Here is an 18,448-nt window from a genome sequence, read left to right on the forward strand (position 1 = left end):
AGTTTTGCATGTTTGCAGTCACCTCCCTAATGTGACTGTTGACTCCTGAGAGGCATATTTCTGCCTTTTGTTATGATGTCTTCAATGCCTACTGTGGTTGTGCGCCCATAGTAGATATTAGTTAATAATTAATTTTCTCAGATGAGAGACACTTAAGTTGCTTAGTCTGTGGTATTAAAAACAAAAAATTTTTGGCCTTGGTTGGTGGCTCGGTGCATAGAGCTTTGACCTGGCCTGTGGATGTCCCAGGTTAGATTCCTGGTAAGGGCACACAGAAAAAGTGACCGTTTGTTTCTCCCCACTTCCCTCCTTCCCTCCTCTCTCTCTTCCCCTCCACAAGCCAGTGGCTCTATTGGTTCGAGCTGGCCCTAGGCATTGAGGATAGCTCTGTTCGAGCACATTAGCCTCATATGCTAAAAATAGCTTGTTACTCCAGCATTGGTCCCAGATGGAGTCTCTGGGTGCATCCCTCTTGGGGTGCATGCAAGACTCTGCCTCACTATCTCCCCTCCTCTCACCTAAAAAAAAGAGAGCCCCCCCCACAAAACATTTTCATACAAATGCATAGATAAATTATTCTTGCCTAGAAATAATCATGTGAACTGTGATCTCATAGTTGCTGAGGGCTATAATGCTTGTCTTCTAAACTTATAACTCTGAAACATGATCTGGAAATTTAATAGAAATCAATAACCATTTAACATTTATAGTAATAATAAATACTTGGGAAATTTTTCAGACATTGCAAAGAGTTTGAGATAAAATAAGAAATCACTCTTATCCCAAATTTATTTCTTTAGTATGTATAATGATTGTTTTTGTTTAACAAACATAAAAAACGTGCCTGACCTGTGGTGGTGCAGTGGATCAAGTGTCAACCTGGAACACTGAGGTCGCCGGGTCAAAACCCCCGACTTGCCTGGTCAAGGAACACACAATAAGCATCTACTACAAGTTGATGCTTCCACTCCTTCCCCTCCTTTCTCTCTCTCTCCTTTCTCTCTTTCCTCTCTCTAAAATGAATAAATAAAATCTTTTTTAAATAAAGAAAAGTAAAAAACATTCCTATAAGTAACAAAATAATCTACCAAGAATTGCTTCTTAACCTCCCTTCTTTTCTCTCTTGCATCTCCTTTAAACATATAGTACTGAGGCTACAAGTGGACCCTACAGAATGTTTTTACCTTTCTTCCCTCATCTCCCACTGCTAATTGATGTGTTTATTCAGTTGACTGAGCCAGCTTTGTCAAGACTACCCCTGTGGGAGCGTTAATATTGTGTGCAAGTATGTTAGAGTATCACTCCCAGCAGGGCTGGGGTGGGGAGTGGAGGGAGGCTGTAGGAACAGAGACAGTGAGAGGAGCCCAGGGTAGAGCATTTGAAGTCCCCTGTCCATGTAATTCATAACTGGGAAGGAGTGGCTGTTAGCCTTTACCGATCATTTTAGTGGACCATCCCTCTGTCCTTTAAGACTATATATCTGCCTAGAGTTGGAGTGTAGATCTGTGGATACCTTTGGTGTTCTTGTTCTCTTTCATTCACCAATTTACCCAAATTTGAATCTTCTCTTCATATCTGTCTAAAGACTAGTAAATCCTGTGAGGGCTTCTGAAGCATCCTGCTACATGCAGGTGGTCAAGTAGGTATGTAGGTGGGTAGATGGGTAGGTAGGTATAGCACTGAATAATTTGAAATAGAAGAGAATTGTTTTATTATCCTCATAGGATGCCCAGAATAGCTATGGAGAAATCATCTACAATACATAACCCTTTAAGATAATGAAAGTAATGGGTGACAAAGACAGACATTTTCCTAAAAATGTGGGTAAAAATTTACGATTTTCGTAGCATAATTTATAAGAATGAAACAAAGTGGAGATTTTTATGTAAAGCAAACCTTAATACCATGTAGAAATGGTTCTTGGACACTGGAGACTGCTGAGTTTTGATGCTAGGTAACTTTAAAATGAAAGATTGTTATGAATCTTTATCTCTGGGTCATGTCACTATCATTTTCTTAAGAATAGCACAATAATTCAACATTTCAGCATATTGGCTTCCTCTTATTGATTACATTTTTCTTTTCATTTTTATATTGAAAACTTTGTAGGCTTTATTACGAAAGCAATATATGCTTATTATTAGGAGTACAAGGGAACTTGGGGTTGGATAGGTGTGTTTACTGTTTGTGATTATTTCATCTATGTCCATTTGAAATGTATACATATATGACAAAATGACCAAATTGTACACTATAAATAGTTGCAATTTATAGTATTCCAGTTACACCTCAATAAAACTTTAAAATTTTTTGTTGATTATGACAAAATTGTGCTTATTTTGCTGTTAATATGCATTTCCATTTGTTACTGGGATTGGGCATGTTTACTGTATCAACCATTTGTATTTCATCTTCTATGAATTATTCAGGTTTTTTGTATTTTTATAGTTTTAGTTGTATTAGGTTTTATTCTGGATTTTTTTTTTTTTTTTGGAATGTTCTATAAGCTGGAGGGAGGGCTCATTTTATTTTCTTTCTGGTATGTACCCAAATTTTACAAAAACCAGCCTTCCCCACCTCCCCACTGAATTGAAATGCTACCTTTATCTGAAATTAAGTTTTCATGTAAACTTGAATCTTTTTTAGGATTATGATTGTTCCATTAATATCTTTGTATATTATTACTGTTTGATCACAGTTTCGTGGCAAATTGTGTTACATGAGCAAGCATGGCCGCACGTCATAGTTTTTTGTTTTCCAAACTGTCCTAGTTGTTTTTCATATACAAATTAGAAAAGTATTTAGTCCTAGTTTCTTCTCCATACACATTTGCTTCTGATTAGAAAGACATTATATATACATTTTATTTTGGGAAGGATTGATATTATTATATTAAGTATTTCTCCAAAAGCAAAATATATTTTTATTTATTTGGGTATTTTTTATATTATATATATAGTATGTTTTATATTATCATGTAAATATTGTTTCTCTTTTGAATAACTGGTTATTGCTAGTTTTTTAAATAGTTAATTTTTAATATTAGGTCTATTAGTCTATAGTTAATTCTTTTTGCTTTTCTAAGTATAGAGCCATATTTGTAAGGATAACTTGTTTCTTTGTTATTTTTATCTTCATTTTATTTTTATTATCTTAATGTATGTATTAGTATCAATAGTGATGAGTATAATTATCTTCTAATTTTTAAAAGTAAAGGCAAGTGTTTCACAAACTTAACAGATGGTTGGTTGCCGGTGGCTTGTATTCTTCTTCTTATTATTTTTTTGTATTTTTCTGAAGCTGGAAACGGGGAGAGACAGTCAGACAGACTCCCGCATGCGCCCAACCGGGATCCACCCGGCACGCCCACCAGGGGCGACACTCTGCCCACCAGGGGGCGATGCTCTGCCCCTCCGGGGCATCGCTCTGCCACGACCAGAGCCACTCTAGCGCCTGGGGCAGAGGCCAAGGAGCCATCCCCAGTGCCTGGGCCATCCTTGCTCCAATGGAGCCTTGGCTGCAGGAGGGGAAGAGAGAGACAGAGAGGAAGGAGGGGTGGGGGTGGAGAAGCAAATGGGCACTTCTCCTATGTGCCCTGGCCGGGAATCGAACCCGGGTCCCCCGCACGGCCAGGCCGATGCTCTACCGCTGAGCCAACTGGCCAGGGCCTATTCTTATTTTTTTGTTAAAATTAATATAACAACATATTTACCAAATGTTCAGTTCAGTGAATTTGAACAGTTTGATACCACCAGCCATAATATAACATTTCCACCATCTTAGACCTAGAATATTCCACAGCACCCAATTTTCATCAACACTCCCCCCTACAAAAAAAGAGACAACTACTTCTTTATTTCTGTTACCACAGATTGGTTTTCTCTGTTCTTGCTATTACTTTTTTTTTTTTTTTTCATTTTTCTGAAGCTGGAAACAGGGAGAGACAGTCAGACAGAATCCCGCATGCGCCCGACCAGGATCCACCTGGCACGCCCACCATGGGGCCACGCTCTGCCCACCAGGGGGCGATGCTCTGCCTATCCTGGGCATCGCCATGTTGCGACCAGAGCCACTCTAGCGCCTGAGGCAAAGGCCACAGAGCCATCCCCAGCGCCCGGGCCATCTTTGCTCCAGTGGAGCCTTGGCTGCGGGAGGGGAAGAGAGAGACAGAGAGGAAAGCGCGGTGGAGGGGTGGAGAAGCAAATGGGCGCTTCTCCTGTGTGCCCTGGCCGGGAATCGAACCTGGGTCCTCTGGCACGCTAGGCCAACGCTCTACCGCTGAGCCAACCGGCCAGGGCCACTATTACTTTTTTTTTTAATTTACTGAGTTACTCAGATTTTTTAAAAAAATTTTCCATTGATTTGAGAGAGAAACATCAACTCGCCATTTCACTTAGCTCCATTTAGTTGTGCTCTCATTGACTGCTTCTCACACGTGCGCTCACCAGGGATCAAACCTGCTACCTCGGCTTCCTGGGATAGCACTTTATCGACTGAGCGACCTGGTCAGGGCTGTTCTGGCTATTTTACACTTCATGTAAATGGAATTATAATAAACTTTTTTTTTTTTTTTTCCCCTGAAGTTGGAAACGGGGAGGCAGTCAGACAGACTCCCGCAGGCACCCGACCGGGATCCACCCGACATGCCCACCAAGGGGCGATGCTCTGCCCATCTGGGGCATTGCTCTGTTGCAACCAGAGCCATTCTAGCGCCTGAGGAAGAGGCCATGGAGCCATCCTTAGCGCCCAGGCCAACTTTGCTCCAATGGAGCCTTGGCTGCGGGAAGGGAAGAGAGAGACAGAGAGGAAGGAGAGGGGGAGGGGTGGAGAAGCAGATGGGCGCTTCTGTGTGCCCTGGCTGGGAATCAAACCCGGGACTCTTTGCACGCCAGGCCAACACTCTACCACTGAGCCAACCGGCCAGGGCTAGGAATTAAACAGTATACAGTATGGGGTTTTTTAGTCTGCTTTTTTTAATTAAGTGCAATGTTAATATTTATCCATGTTGGTAGTTCCTTTTTCTTTTTCTTTTTTTGCTGGGTAGCATTTCATTTTATGAATAGATTACGATTTATCTGTTTTCCTGTTGATTTCAGTACAATCTCAGTTTGGAGCTATTCTGAAAAAGGCTTTCATGAACATTGTTGTACAAGTGTTTATATGCACTTATACTTTTATTTCTTTTGGGTAATAAAAATAGTATTTTAACTTTATGAAAAGGAAAAGTGCAAAACAGTCCCATAAAGAAGATATGCCATTTTATACTTTGATGAGCAATGTGAAGTTCTTGTTACATATCTTTGTCAGTATTTGGTGTTTTCAGTCTTTTAGGCATTTGAGGGTAAAATGGTATCATTTGAATTTAATTTCATATCCCTGATGAACATATGTTCTTGAGCCTCGCATTCACATATTTTCTGCCCATTGGAATACCTTTCTGCGGGAGCTGTCAAACGCATTAGCCCATTTTTAAAGAAATACTTTGCCTTCATTATGATTTCTTACAGTTTTTTATAGCTTCTCAACATGTGTCCTTTGTCAGGTGTATATATTGTGAATGCTGCTCCCAGTCTCTGCCTTATCTTTTTATTATCTTAATGTTGTCTTTCAAAAAGCAGAAGTTTTAAAATTTTTTATGAAATTGAATTTATCAACTTTATCTTTAATAGCTCTTACTGTTTGTGTCCCAAGAATTTTTTGTTTATTATGAAGTTGTGAAGATTTTCCTATTTTCCCTCTAAAAGTTTTATAGTTTTAGCTGTTAAATTTAGGTTTGTTAACTTTTGCATGTATAGGATAAAAGTTGATGTTTATTTCCATTGAGTATTCAAATTTATTTATTTTTATTGTATTTTTCCAAAGTTAGAAGCAGGGAGGCAGTCAGACTCCCACATGTGCCCGACCAGGATCCACCCGACATGCCCACCAGAGGGCGATGTTCTGCCCATCTGGGGCCTTGCTTTGCTGCAACCAGAGCCATTCTAGCACCTGAGGCAGAGGCCATGGAACCTTCCTCAGCACCCAGGCCAGCTTTGTTCCAATGGAGCCTTGGCGGTAGGAGGAGAAGAAAGAGATAGAGAGGAAAGGGAGGGAAAAGGGTGGAGAAGCAGATGGGTGCTTCTCCTGTGTGCCTTGACCGGGAATCGAGCCCAGGACTTCCACACGCCAGGCCTATGCTCTACCACTGAGCCAGCCAGCCAGGGCCCAATTTTTTATTTCTCCAAAAAGTTTTCCTTTCCCCTATTGAATTGATTTGATGCTTTATATGACTTATATACATGTGTCTGTCTCTGTTTTCTGTCTCATTCACCTATTTGTCTGTAAGCCAGTGCCATACTGTTTTTTGTGGGGTTTTTTTTTTTTTGTATTTTTCTGAAGTTGGAAACGGGGAGGCAGACTCCCATATGCGCCCGACTGGGGTCCACCCGGCATGCCCACCAGGGGGCGATGCTCTGCCCATCTGGGGCTTGCTCTGCTGCAACCAGAACCATTCTAGCGCCTGAGGTAGAGGCCATAGAGCCATCCCCAGCACCCGGGCCAACTTTGCTCCAATGGAGCCTTGACTGCGGGAGGGGAAGAGAGAGACAGAGAGGAAGGAGAGGGGGAGGGGTAGAGAAGCAGATGGGCACTTCTCCTGTGTGCCCTGGCTGGGAATCGAACCTGGGACTCCTGTACACCAGGCCGACGCTCTACCACTGAGCCAACCGGCCAGAGCCCAGTGCCATACTATTTTGATTACCATAGCTTTATAATAAATCTTGAAGTCAGGTTGTGAGTCCTCCAATATTTTGTTATTTTCCAAAATTGGTTTGGCTATTCTAGGTCCTTTGCATTTTCATATCAATTTTAATAATAGCTTGTCAATTTCTGCAAAAACACATGCTGAGTTTTTTTTGGGTTTGTGGAGTTTGGGGCACATGATATTTTAAGAATATCAAGTTTTCCAATCCATGATCACATATTTCTCCATTTAAAATAGCCTTTGTAGATTTATTGTTTTATTTTATGCAGAATAATTGATTGCAGTAATGATGGTTGACCCTTCCTTTAAAAATAGCATAAGATCGCCCTGGCCGGTTGGCTCAGCGGTAGAGCGTCGGCCTGGCGTGCAGGGGACCCGGGTTCGATTCCCGGCCAGGGCACACAGGAGAAGCGCCCATTTGCTTCTCCACCCCCCCCCCCCCCTCCTTCCTCTCTGTCTCTCTCTTCCCCTCCCACAGCCAAGGCTCCATTGGAGCAAAGATGGCCCGGGCACTGGGGATGGCTCCTGGCCTCTGCCCCAGGCGCTAGAGTGGCTCTGGTCGCGGCATACCGACACCCCGGAGGGGCAGAGCATCGCCCCCTGGTGGGCAGAGCGTCGCCCCCTGGTGGACGTGCCAGGTGGATCCCGGTCGGGCGCATGCGGGAGTCTGACTGTCTCTCCCCGTTTCCAGCTTCAGAAAAACACACACACACAAAAAAAATAGCTACAGCTATTTTTTCTTTCTGCAGCTCTGAATGAATGCATTTTGTTTGAGATAGTTCTAATGGCCATCAAGTTAATGTGGACAACATGACATGAGGTTTAGAAAATGCTTCTGAAAGTTCAATTTCCTGTCGTCTCAGTTAGCAGAGAATCGGATTTTTTTCCTTTTATTTTTTTTAAGGTTTTATTTATTCACTTTAGAGCAGGGGGGAGAGGGGGGAGGAGCAGGAAGCATCAACTCCCATATGTGCCTTGAATGGGCAAGCCCAGGGTTTCAAACTGGTGACCTCAACGTTCCAGGCCGACTCTTTATCCACTGCACCACCACAGGTCAGGCGAGAATCGGTTTTTGAATTGAGGGGAAAGAAGGATAATTAGGACTGAGAGAGAAAGAATAATTATATCCTTGTTTGAAGGAAGTGATGCCCATGAGTAGGACATAAACCCTTATTTTCTTTAATCCCTAATGATTTGATGTCTAAAATATGGAGGGGTGGTGGTGACGTTTATCACACTACTAACATTTTGAAGTCATCTCTGCCAACAACTTCCAGAAGGACAGTGACTCAACACTGCAGACTTGCATATCTTCAGTAAAATAGTCACTTTGCTTTTCATGGAATAAAATGGGAAGTTGGGAGGTGAGTTGTTGAGAAGGGAGAGCTTTGCCAAATCTGTTACACAAGATTTAAACTTCTTTTATATATAAACTTGAACAGAAGTAAGAGAAGGACTTAATGGCTTCTGGTAGTTTCCTGTAGTTACTGCTTATTCTTTACTGATATTTCAAACATCACACTGAATCCCAAGCAAGTATCTGGGACGAGATAGCATGTGGAGAGGAGTCCTGCTGTGTTGTAACCTGATAGTGCTGGCAGTGATTATGGAGAACTTTCAAGTTTTTTTGTCTGGGAAGTTTTTTGTATATTTCTAATTTAAGGAAAGTTCTTCTTCTTATTATTATTATCATTATCATTAACCTAGTAGCCAAGACTTAAATAAATCTGTACCTTGAAAACCAAAGATTAATTTTTTTATAATATACTTTCTCTTAAAATCAGGAGATCTCTGTTTGGTTTTGAGAATTTCATTTATAATGTCATTCTACCTACTGCTGCTATGAATTTTAATTTAATGAAAGTAATTTGTTTCTACCTAAGAAATCACTAAGGAAATAGTGAGTGCCCTAAAGAAAATACTAATGGCACAAACTCTTATAACTTATTTTGTGTGAGAAATTTTCTAGCATTGTTTAAAAACTTGTCTTAAAGGAAAACTTTTGACCCTTTGGTAAGTAGTCAATTTTAATATAGTCATGGACCTGTCTAGTAATCACAAATTGACCAAAGTTGGGTGTGTGTGTGTGTCTACATATATATGTGTGTGTGTGTGTGTGTGTGTACACGTACACACATGGCAGTATTTCCCCTCATCCCGAGACAGTAAATGTTATTTAACCTGAGCAATGAGGGAGTATTCAGAGAATTTTTTTATACTCACCTTAAAAATAATTATATAATGAGAATTTAAAGTTATATTTTCTCATTTTCTTTTTTTCACTGTTTCTTAAAGGGTAACCAGGAGCCAACAACAACTCCTGACGCAATGGTTCAGCCTTTTACCACCATCCCATTTCCACCACCTCCACAGAACGGAATTCCCACAGAATATGGAGTGCCACACACTCAGGACTATGCCGGCCAGACCAGTGAGCATAACCTGACACTCTACGCAAGTACGCAAGCCCACGGAGAGCAGAGTAGCAACTCACCCAGCACACAAAATGGATCTCTAACGGTAAGTGAACTAGGAGGTAGAAAATGGAAGCGTGTCATCTTTGAAATCTTCACCTTGATGTTCACACCAGAAACCCTTGGAATTAACTTAGTATTTACATTACATTGCATAGCATTTATGTCCTTTCAATTCTATTTCCAAGCATTCTTATTAGAAGGTAAGGAGTTAGTAGCATTCAGACTCAGAGCCCCTGCCCAGGAGCTTACAGTCTGGAGGTGGAGCAGACAGTAAACAAGGTAAGTATACATACTGTACTGTTGAGACTAAACGGAGGGGATGCTGCTCTTCTCAACGTAACCAGTAACTTTGTGTGTGTGTGTGTGTGTGTGTGTGTGTGTGTGTGTGACACAAAGAGGGACAGATAGGGATAGACAGGAAGGGAGAGAGATGAGAAGCATCAGTTCTTTGCTGTGTCTCCTTAGTTCATTGATTGCTTTCTCATATGTGCCTTGACTGGGGGGCTCCAGCAGAGTGAGTGACCCTTTGCTCAAGCCAGTGATCTTTGGGCTCAAGCCAGCAACCATGGGGTCATGTCTATGATCCCATACCCAAGCCAGTGACCCTGCGCTCAAGCTGTATGAGCCCATGTTCAAGCCGGCAACCTTGGGGTTTTGAGCCTGGGTCCTCCATGTCCCAGTTCAACGTTCTATCCACTGTGCCACTGCCTGGTCAGGCACCAGTAACTTTTATTCTGCCACATCACACAGTCCCTTCTCTATTCTCATACCCATGCTCAGTAGCATTCTATACATTGCCTCCTCCCTCCTTGAAATACTCAGTCCCTTGGCTTTTCTGACACCCCTGTTTTCCTCTAAGCACTGGGAGTTCTTTCTTAGCCTCTTTTGCTGGTTCCTCTTTTCTCTGTTCAACTTTTAAATGTTGCAGTACTTTAGACCTGGGTCCTATGACCCCTTTTTCTCTTATTTTACATTCTCTATATAATTATACTACTAACTTTATCTAGTTGGCTGGAGCAAAACCTATGAGTCATTCTTTATTCCTTCATCTCTGCATCTCGTCCATTAGCAAGTCTTGGCAAACATAACTTCAAAATATTTGCTTACTTCAACCTTTCCCCTTTATCTTCAGAATACAGCTGGATAGTCCATATGACTGAGAGTTTAGCTCTTCTGATGGATTTCTTGGGTTTGGGTCCTCATGTCGCCCCAATTAGCAGTATGACGTTGGGCCAGTTATTTAATCTCCTACCTTGGCTTGCCCATCTGTAAAAGAAAGGGAGTAGTTATTACCTCAAGTGGCTGTTAGGAGATTTAAAAGAGTTTAATCCATGTAAGGTGTTATCATCATCATCATCACAACTACTATAATTCAAACCTCATCACTTATTTCCTGGATTGCTGCTGCCATTCCCCCAAAAATCTGCAACCAGGATAGGGGTTTTTTGTATATATATATTTGAATGCAAATAGTGCTATTTTCCTTCTTAATTTTAATGGTTTCTCAGCATACTCAGAATAAAATCCAGATTCTGTACTTGGTCCCAGTCTCTTTGACTTCACTTTTTATTACTGCTTGCTAAAGTAAAGGAAATACTTAAAGTACAATAGATATGTATCATGTATACATTATCCTACAGGAAATATACTACAGGATTGTGTAGTGTATTTGCAAAGGTAAAAACATTCTATACACTACATAGAAAGATGTATATGTAGTTTTTAGGTTCTTTTTGCCTTTCTTCTGTCAGATTATTCAGCCTTTGGGCCATATGATAAGATTTATATGTGTGTGTTTTAAGTAATTTGGCTGGACTTAAGCCACTCTGTGGTGTGCAGCCACTAATGTTTCTGCTTAGTAACTTCCGCTCTCACTTTTACCTTGAAGGCGACTCTCCGTAGCTGACTGCTCCAGCCAGTCGTTGGGCAGACGTTGTACTTGAGCATCTGGAGCCTGTGAAGCTTTCATCATCTGTTTGTGGTTGGGGTGCACGTTCAGAGTTCAGCCAGATCTCAAGTTTTCCTTGGACTTTTCTTTCTCTTGGACCCTCTTTTATCTCCTCTTCATCTGTATAGATCCATAGTCAGTGAGGGAAGTGAGGAGAGCGGATCTGAGACAATCTGAGATTGTCTAATTTCCAGGGTTTCCTCTTTAGATTTCTGGTTGGCCCACTGTTCACCTCAATTAAACCACAATCTCAAGCTGGAAAACTGTATTTCCTGTTAGGTAGGTATCTACTGGGTTTCCCAGTTTTCTACTGTGTCTCTCCTCCACATGCCCCAAGTTGAGTCTACTGGTTTTCCTGGCCCCAGCCCTGTGCTGATAAAACCACAGTTTCTCCCCAGCAGAGCTGAGCAGTCAGGGGTTGGGTTAGTGGGTTAGACTAGCCCCAGGCAATAAGTTTGTAGACTCCTGCTGGTCTTACCCTAAGCTCTAGCAATTTTTCAAGAAATTTCTCTGTTCATTATTTGCCTTTAATTGATTTCCAGAACCCTGAAATGACTGTTGGACAATTTTGTACAGTTTTCTTACTGTTGTCTTGTTTTGAGGAGAGGATTCATTGACTTGCTCATGCCATCATAGTCAGAAAGAAGCCCCTTCCCCAGATCATTTCATGATCGTTTACAGTTAGTCACTATGCCTCCTCACCACCCATTTCCCTTTCTTTTTTTTCCTTATTGCCACCATCTCTCATTGTTTCAGGCTCCCGGGTTGTATATTTCTAAATGGCAGTATTAAGGGCGAGCTCTGTTCCTTAATATCAACTGGACAGTTAAGATAACTATTATCTATACAGTTTTGCATTATATTGACCAATTTGAGTTCCTAAAGAAATACTGGCCCTGGCCGGTTGGCTCAGTGGTGAGTGTTGGCCTGGCGTGCAGGAGTCCCAGGTTTAATTCCCGGTCAGGGCACACAGGAGAAGCGCCCATCTGCTTCTCCACCCCTCCCCCTCTCCTTTCTCTCTGTTTCTCTCTTCCCCTCCCGCAGCCAAGGCTCTATTGGAGCAAAGTTGGCCCGGGCGCTGAGGATGTCTCCATGACCTCTGCCTCAGGTGCTAGAATAGCTCTGGTCGCAACAGAGCAACGCCCCAGATGGGCAGAGCATCACCCCCTGGTGGGCATGTCAGGTGGATCCCCGTTAGGCGCATGTGGGAGTCTGTCTGACTGCCTCCCTGTTTCCAACTTCAGAAAAATACAAAAAAAAAAAAAAAAAAGGAAAGAGTCTTAGGCTTGGATTTAATAATGAAGTTCTGGACTAGGACGTGGCAGTGGTTATGTCGAGAAGGGATGAGGTAAAGAGAAGTTATGAAGACAGACTGTACAGGATTTGACAGCTGATCGGATGAGTAAAATAAAGTAGAGTCAAAGATTGGATGATCCTTATACAGTAACTAACTGTATCTTGACCATATCCTTTACCTACCTAAGTTTCGGATTCCACATCTAACAAATGAAGTTAATGCCCCCCTGACAGGACTGTAGCAAGAATGAATTATAAACACTTTGGAAATTACTTGTTTAAATAGTTCTTTGAGATAATTGCTTTTAACAATCTTTTGAAAGCAGTTGTCCAGATCTGTGTCACTGATGTGTACTTTTTATTATTGTGAGCTATAGCTGTATTTTAATACAGATTTTGTTTATGTTGAGTAGTCAGCCCCATCTTATTGATGGGGAGAACAAAAGAAAAGACTTCTCATAGAAAAATAAGAAATAAGCTATGAAATCTGGAATTCTGTTTCTAAATGTGTTTTAGAAATGGATCGTTACATTGTGCTCTTAAGATGAGGGCTTGGTGGGAGCTGTTGTGACAGTCAGTTGGTCTCATACTGTGCATTAACAAAGGGGAGCCGTCAGGAATCTCCCACCCGGCTCTGCAGAGGCTTGATTATTGCCAAGCCTGCCTGCAGAGAAGAAAGGACATCAGTTCCTATATGTTTACATGTCTTTCCAAATGCCAGCAGGCATAAGTAACCAAAGTATTTGAAGTAAACAAGCTTTGGTGAGTAATCTTCAGATATGAGGTTTATATCTGTATACATATTCTGCCTGCCTTTATATTATACATTTCTGAGGGCAGGAGCCATTATTGTCCTCCCTTATTGCTACCATTGGCATGTCATGGATGTTTTTTCTTGGGCTTTCAAACACATCTCTAAATAAAGGCAGCTCAGACCCTGTTTTCCACTGTCCTCGGTTTCTTCACTATACCCCTTCTTTGCAGTTGAACCCAGCCTTTCTTGCACTCTTCTTCTGTCAGAATATCAGTGTAACCATCCTCCCTTGGAATTACCAACTGACTCCCTTGTAGAGGGGTGACCCATTAAAGCATAGCCAATAAGTTACACCCTTTGACAGTGGGCCCATTTGCCCAAATGAAGACTTCTGAACATAATAGAAAAAATGGGACCCAGATCTTTCTATCACATTATGTATTGCTGTGCCATACTGCCTTCAGCCTGCAACACAGGGGTTTTCATCAGCAAGTTCTCCTTCAGGCTGGAGTTGGAGGCCTGGGACTGCATGGGAATTCATTCATTCACCATCTGCTTATTTAAGAAAGGCTCTCATTTTTCCTCAGCTACTGAAAGGTAGAGGATGTTAAGCCTGCACACATTGTCTACAATCATTATCAGTTTACCCTTGAAAATAATTACTTGTACCCTCCAGCTCTGGAGTTTTAATGCCTATAAGCAGGTTGGCAGTTTCGAAGCTGGATCCATGAGGAAATATAGCCTGATCTGAAAATGCAAGGGTTGCTGCAGAAAGCACACCACGCTCAGAGCCAGGCGTGGATATTTCTGAACAGAGAAACTTGCCATTTGGTTCATATAAGACTCAAAACACCCTTTCAGCACATGATTAATATTGTTAGCTATATGATGGTTGCTTCTTCTCCTTTGCTCACTTTTGCTTGTTTACTCTCCCTCACCAAAAGAAACGAGACATGAAAAGTGCTGGGAATGGTGATTTTGGTTACTGCCGACCCTACAGCTCTCCTTGTGGGGGTGAGATGAAGAACACTAATGATTGATTTGGGGGCGTGGCTTTTCTTATCCTGTCTGTAAGAGTCGTACATTTTCCATAAATATTTTGTACTATCTTTTCAAGTCGGTAAACTCTGATTAGAATCACTGAATTTTAAAATTAAAATGGATTATAGAAATCATCTTGCCCTGGCCGGTTGGCTCAGCAGTAGAGCGTCGGCCTAGCGTGCGGAGGACCCGGGTTCGATTCCGGCCAGGGCACACAGGAGAAGCGCCCATTTGCTTCTCCACCCCTCCGCCGTGCCTTCCTCTCTGTCTCTCTCTTCCCCTCCCGCAGCCAAGGCTCCATTGGAGCAAAGATGGCCCGGGCACTGGGGATGGCTCTGTGGCCTCTGCCTCAGGCGCTAGAGTGGCTCTGGTCGCAACATGGTGACGCCCAGGATGGGCAGAGCATCGCCCCCTGGTGGGCGTGCCGGGTGGATCCCGGTCAGGCGCATGTGGGAGTCTGTCTGACTGTCTCTCCCTGTTTCCAGCTTCAGAAAAATGCAAAAAAAAAAAAAAAATCATCTTATGCCTTCCTTTTCCTGAGTAGAGGCCAGCTCATAACAGAGCTGGCAGGAAATTTGCTTTCGGTCAAGGGTTTTTTTTTCCAGCTTTCCCATGCAAATTATAAAAAACAGAAGCCATCATAAGTTTTATCTTCTTAGCTTCCATTTACTCTTCAACTTTAAATCTAACACTCTACCTGTCCTGTGGTGGTGCCGTGGATAGAGCTTTGACCGGGATCGCTGAGGTCCCAGGTTTGAAGCCCCAAGGTCACCGGCTTGAGCGCAGGCTCATCTAGCTTGAGCACAGGGTCACCAGCTTGAGTTTAGGATTATCAACATGATCCCATGGTCACTGGGTTGAGCCCAAAGGTTGCTGGCTTGAGCCAAGGGGTCACTGGCTCTGCTGGAGCTGCCCAGTTGAGGCATATATGAGAAGCAATCAATGAACAGCTGGAGTGCTGCAACTATGAGTTGATGCTTCTCATCTGGTCTCCCTCTCTCCCTTCCCCTCCCACTAAAAAAGTAAATAAAAAAATATATAAGCCTAACATTCCAGTTAGAAAATATTGATTTCTTTCATTCTAAAATTAAAATATACATTAAGATATTAAAGTATCATTCAGTTAAGTATAAAATTTTTAAAATTTGAGGTGATCTTCTATATATGTTCATACTTTTTATATAATTTTTCTGCCTTTAAAAAATAAGTGATTTGCTATGGTTTCTGTTTCCCAGTGTGATGATACTGGGTCTGTTTCACAGTATGATGTTGATAATCAGTATATGATACATATACAAATGACGTCTTTGTTCAGTCCTTTTTATAGCGCTTTGGCCCCTAAAAAATGGAATTAGACATTTTCTGAAGAAAGTTGAATTACTAGTTTATTGGAAAAAAATGGTTAGCTTGCATAAATGCTGAAACAGGACTAGGTTCTCAGAATTTGACTGTCAGCAATATTCAGATACACAGAAGAAGTGCTCAGGAATTTCTTTTTAAAATAAGGATATCTAAAAGTAATTTTCCTCAATAGAGAATTGCTCTATATAGATGTAAATTCAATTTTCTATGCCCAAAAATTGTTTGATGGTGGCATTAGATAAAATAATTTTATATTCAATATATCACTGGTGTTTTTATTAGTATGTTATTTTAGCCATGTGAAATACCCTTATTTGCAGTAAATAAGCGTATGGGCCAAGATTTTACTTAAATATTCTAGGCCCTGCCTGGGTAGCTCAATTGGTTAGAGGATTATCTTGACATGCCAAGGTTGCAGGTTCAATCTGTGGTCAGGGCATGTACAAGAATCAACCAGTGAATGTGTAAATAAGTGGAACAAAATTGATGTTTTTCTCTCTCTTTACCCCCTCCCTACTCTCTCTAAAATCAATAAATTAAAAAACTATCATGTTGGGACATTTTTTCTCTTTTGCCATTTTCTTTCCTAATGCCCTAAAAACCATTATGATAACAGCAGTGTTTTTCAAAGTGAATTTTATAACTATGTAATGCGTATTTGGGGAGAAAGGTGAGTTTTCCTTCTTAATTATTCATAAGAACACTATTAACTTTATGTAGTCGAGTTTTTCCCAAATTTACTCACCCATGAAATTCATTTTTACAAAATACCAGTTAACATCCTGCAGAACTGGCATTCTGCCCTTTTTAGGAAATGCTGCTCTGAATTTGAAAGCCTATGCACACACACATATCCTTTAGATTCACTTAAAGCTATTTTGAACAGTTAACTTTCCATTAGCTTCTTTGGTATAAAATATATCAGTCTTATTTTATACAAATTTGGATTGTTCAGTAAAATGGGGTGATATAGAAAAATTAATGGAATTTCAATTTTGTGCACCTTTTAAACTGTTAAATAACAGAATGAGAAAATTACACAGATCTTACTGGCTTAATTCAGTGATTCATGAGTTGGGTATTATCCAATCTAGCAGATCAAAAGGAGCTCTGAAGAACTGTATAAAGCAAGAGATTTTATAGGCAGAAGGAAACAGAAGCAGTGGGCATTTGTTGATTGGTTACTTTTTTTATATGGAGCAAAGAGAAATCTTGGAGCTGAGTCAGGTAACTTGAGCTGAGCAGGCAAGTAAGTGCTGGTTGGTTGACCTAGGCCTGCTTTTTCTGGGAGAGCTGAGCATAGAAATTTTAGGTAGGCTTTGGTTTCGAACTTAGCATGAGCAACTCCTTTGGGCCCAATCTGGTTCCTTTAATAGAACCAGTGTGAATTTTCCTGCATGAAAACATTGTTAATAATTGCCTAATTTCAAAGCTGTATAAATTGTATGGTAATTCACATGACAGCTCTTAGCAGTTATTAGAAATATCTTCTATCTCTTGGTAAGTTTACTCTTCAATTTTGCAGTTTTCAGAACCAAGCCCCTTATACTATATATATGTTACTAAGACTTTGTGACACTGAAAATATACTGCTCACAAAAATTAGGGGATATTTCAAAATGAATATGAAGTGATAAAATATCTCCTAATTTTTGTGAGCAGTATATTTAATTTCATCCTATAAGGAGGACTCACTTAAACCTTGAATGAAGACCAACCCCCATCCAAAAGAAATTGAATCCAACTAGCTTTCTGCAGTCTCTTAGCCACAATTCTAATATCCCAACAAAGTTCTGAAAATGAAATGATTTTTTTATAAGTTTACAGCAGAACTCACAATTTAGCCCTGGCTGGCTGGATAGCTTGACTGGTTTAGAGCAGTGGTAGTCAACCTGGTCCCTACCGCCCACTAGTGGGCGTTCCAGCTTTCAGAGTGGGCAGTAGCAGAGCAACCAAAATATAAATAAAAAGATAGATTTAACTAGAGTAAGTTGTTTTGTAAAGATTTATTCTGCCAAACTTAGCGAAAACTCGACATAAAGTATACTTGGTAAGTAATTATTATTATGCTTTAACTTGCTGTAACTCTGCTTTATAAATTTTATAAAGTAAAGTTACTTCCCTACTTTATAAATCACCATTACTGTGGAACCGGTGGGCCGTTAGAAAATTTTACTACTAACAGAGATACAAAAGTGGGCGGTAGGTATAAAAAGGTTGACTACCCCTGGTTTAGAGCATCGTCCTGAAGCATAGAGGTTGCCGGTTCAATGCCCCATCAGGGCACGTACAGGAACAGATCAGTGTTCCTGTCTCTCTCCCTTCCTCTCTAAATTCAATTTTTTTAAAAATTTTTAACACTTCACAACTTATATATAGTGTTTATTCTGTATATTTGAATATGCATACATTTGCTAAAGAACTGTCACTGCCCCAAGTCTCATTGAGAGGTTTCCATTACAGATTAAACACCATTGTTGCCTTCCAAAGTCCTAAAAGTTTTCAATTTTGATATACATTTGACCCTTAAGCTTTCAGATGAAGTATCCCAGAAAGTAGAGCTAAAATCCAGAGAGATGGAAAATACAAGGAAGAGTTAAGAAAATTAGAGAACCAATCCAGAATAGCCAATATCTAATAATACCTGTTCCACAAAGAGAGAAAAGCAGAATGTATCGGGTGGGACTCATCAGTAAAGTAATTCTAGAAAACTTCCCTGGACTGGAGGACATTAATTTCCAATTTATGAGACCACGGAATTTCCAGCAAAATAGATCAAACTGGGATAAACTTGTATTAAGGCATATCTCTGTGGAATTGTAGAACAT

At 40.9% G+C, this 18,448-nt stretch overlaps 1 protein-coding gene across 20 annotated transcripts in view; it reads left to right on the top strand.

Annotated features, from left to right (window-relative positions):
- Positions 1–18,448, top strand: part of RBFOX2 (RNA binding fox-1 homolog 2) — a 326,779-nt gene that overhangs the window by 257,400 nt on the left and 50,931 nt on the right. For all 20 annotated transcript variants that reach the window (XM_066259663.1, XM_066259683.1, XM_066259653.1 and 17 more), the window contains one exon: positions 9,038–9,262. In XM_066259663.1, coding sequence (XP_066115760.1) covers positions 9,038–9,262 — 225 coding nt within the window. The remainder of the gene's footprint in view (positions 1–9,037; positions 9,263–18,448) is intronic.

This window comes from Saccopteryx bilineata, chromosome 1, assembly GCF_036850765.1.
Source record: "Saccopteryx bilineata isolate mSacBil1 chromosome 1, mSacBil1_pri_phased_curated, whole genome shotgun sequence".
Lineage (NCBI taxonomy): Eukaryota > Metazoa > Chordata > Mammalia > Chiroptera > Emballonuridae > Saccopteryx > Saccopteryx bilineata.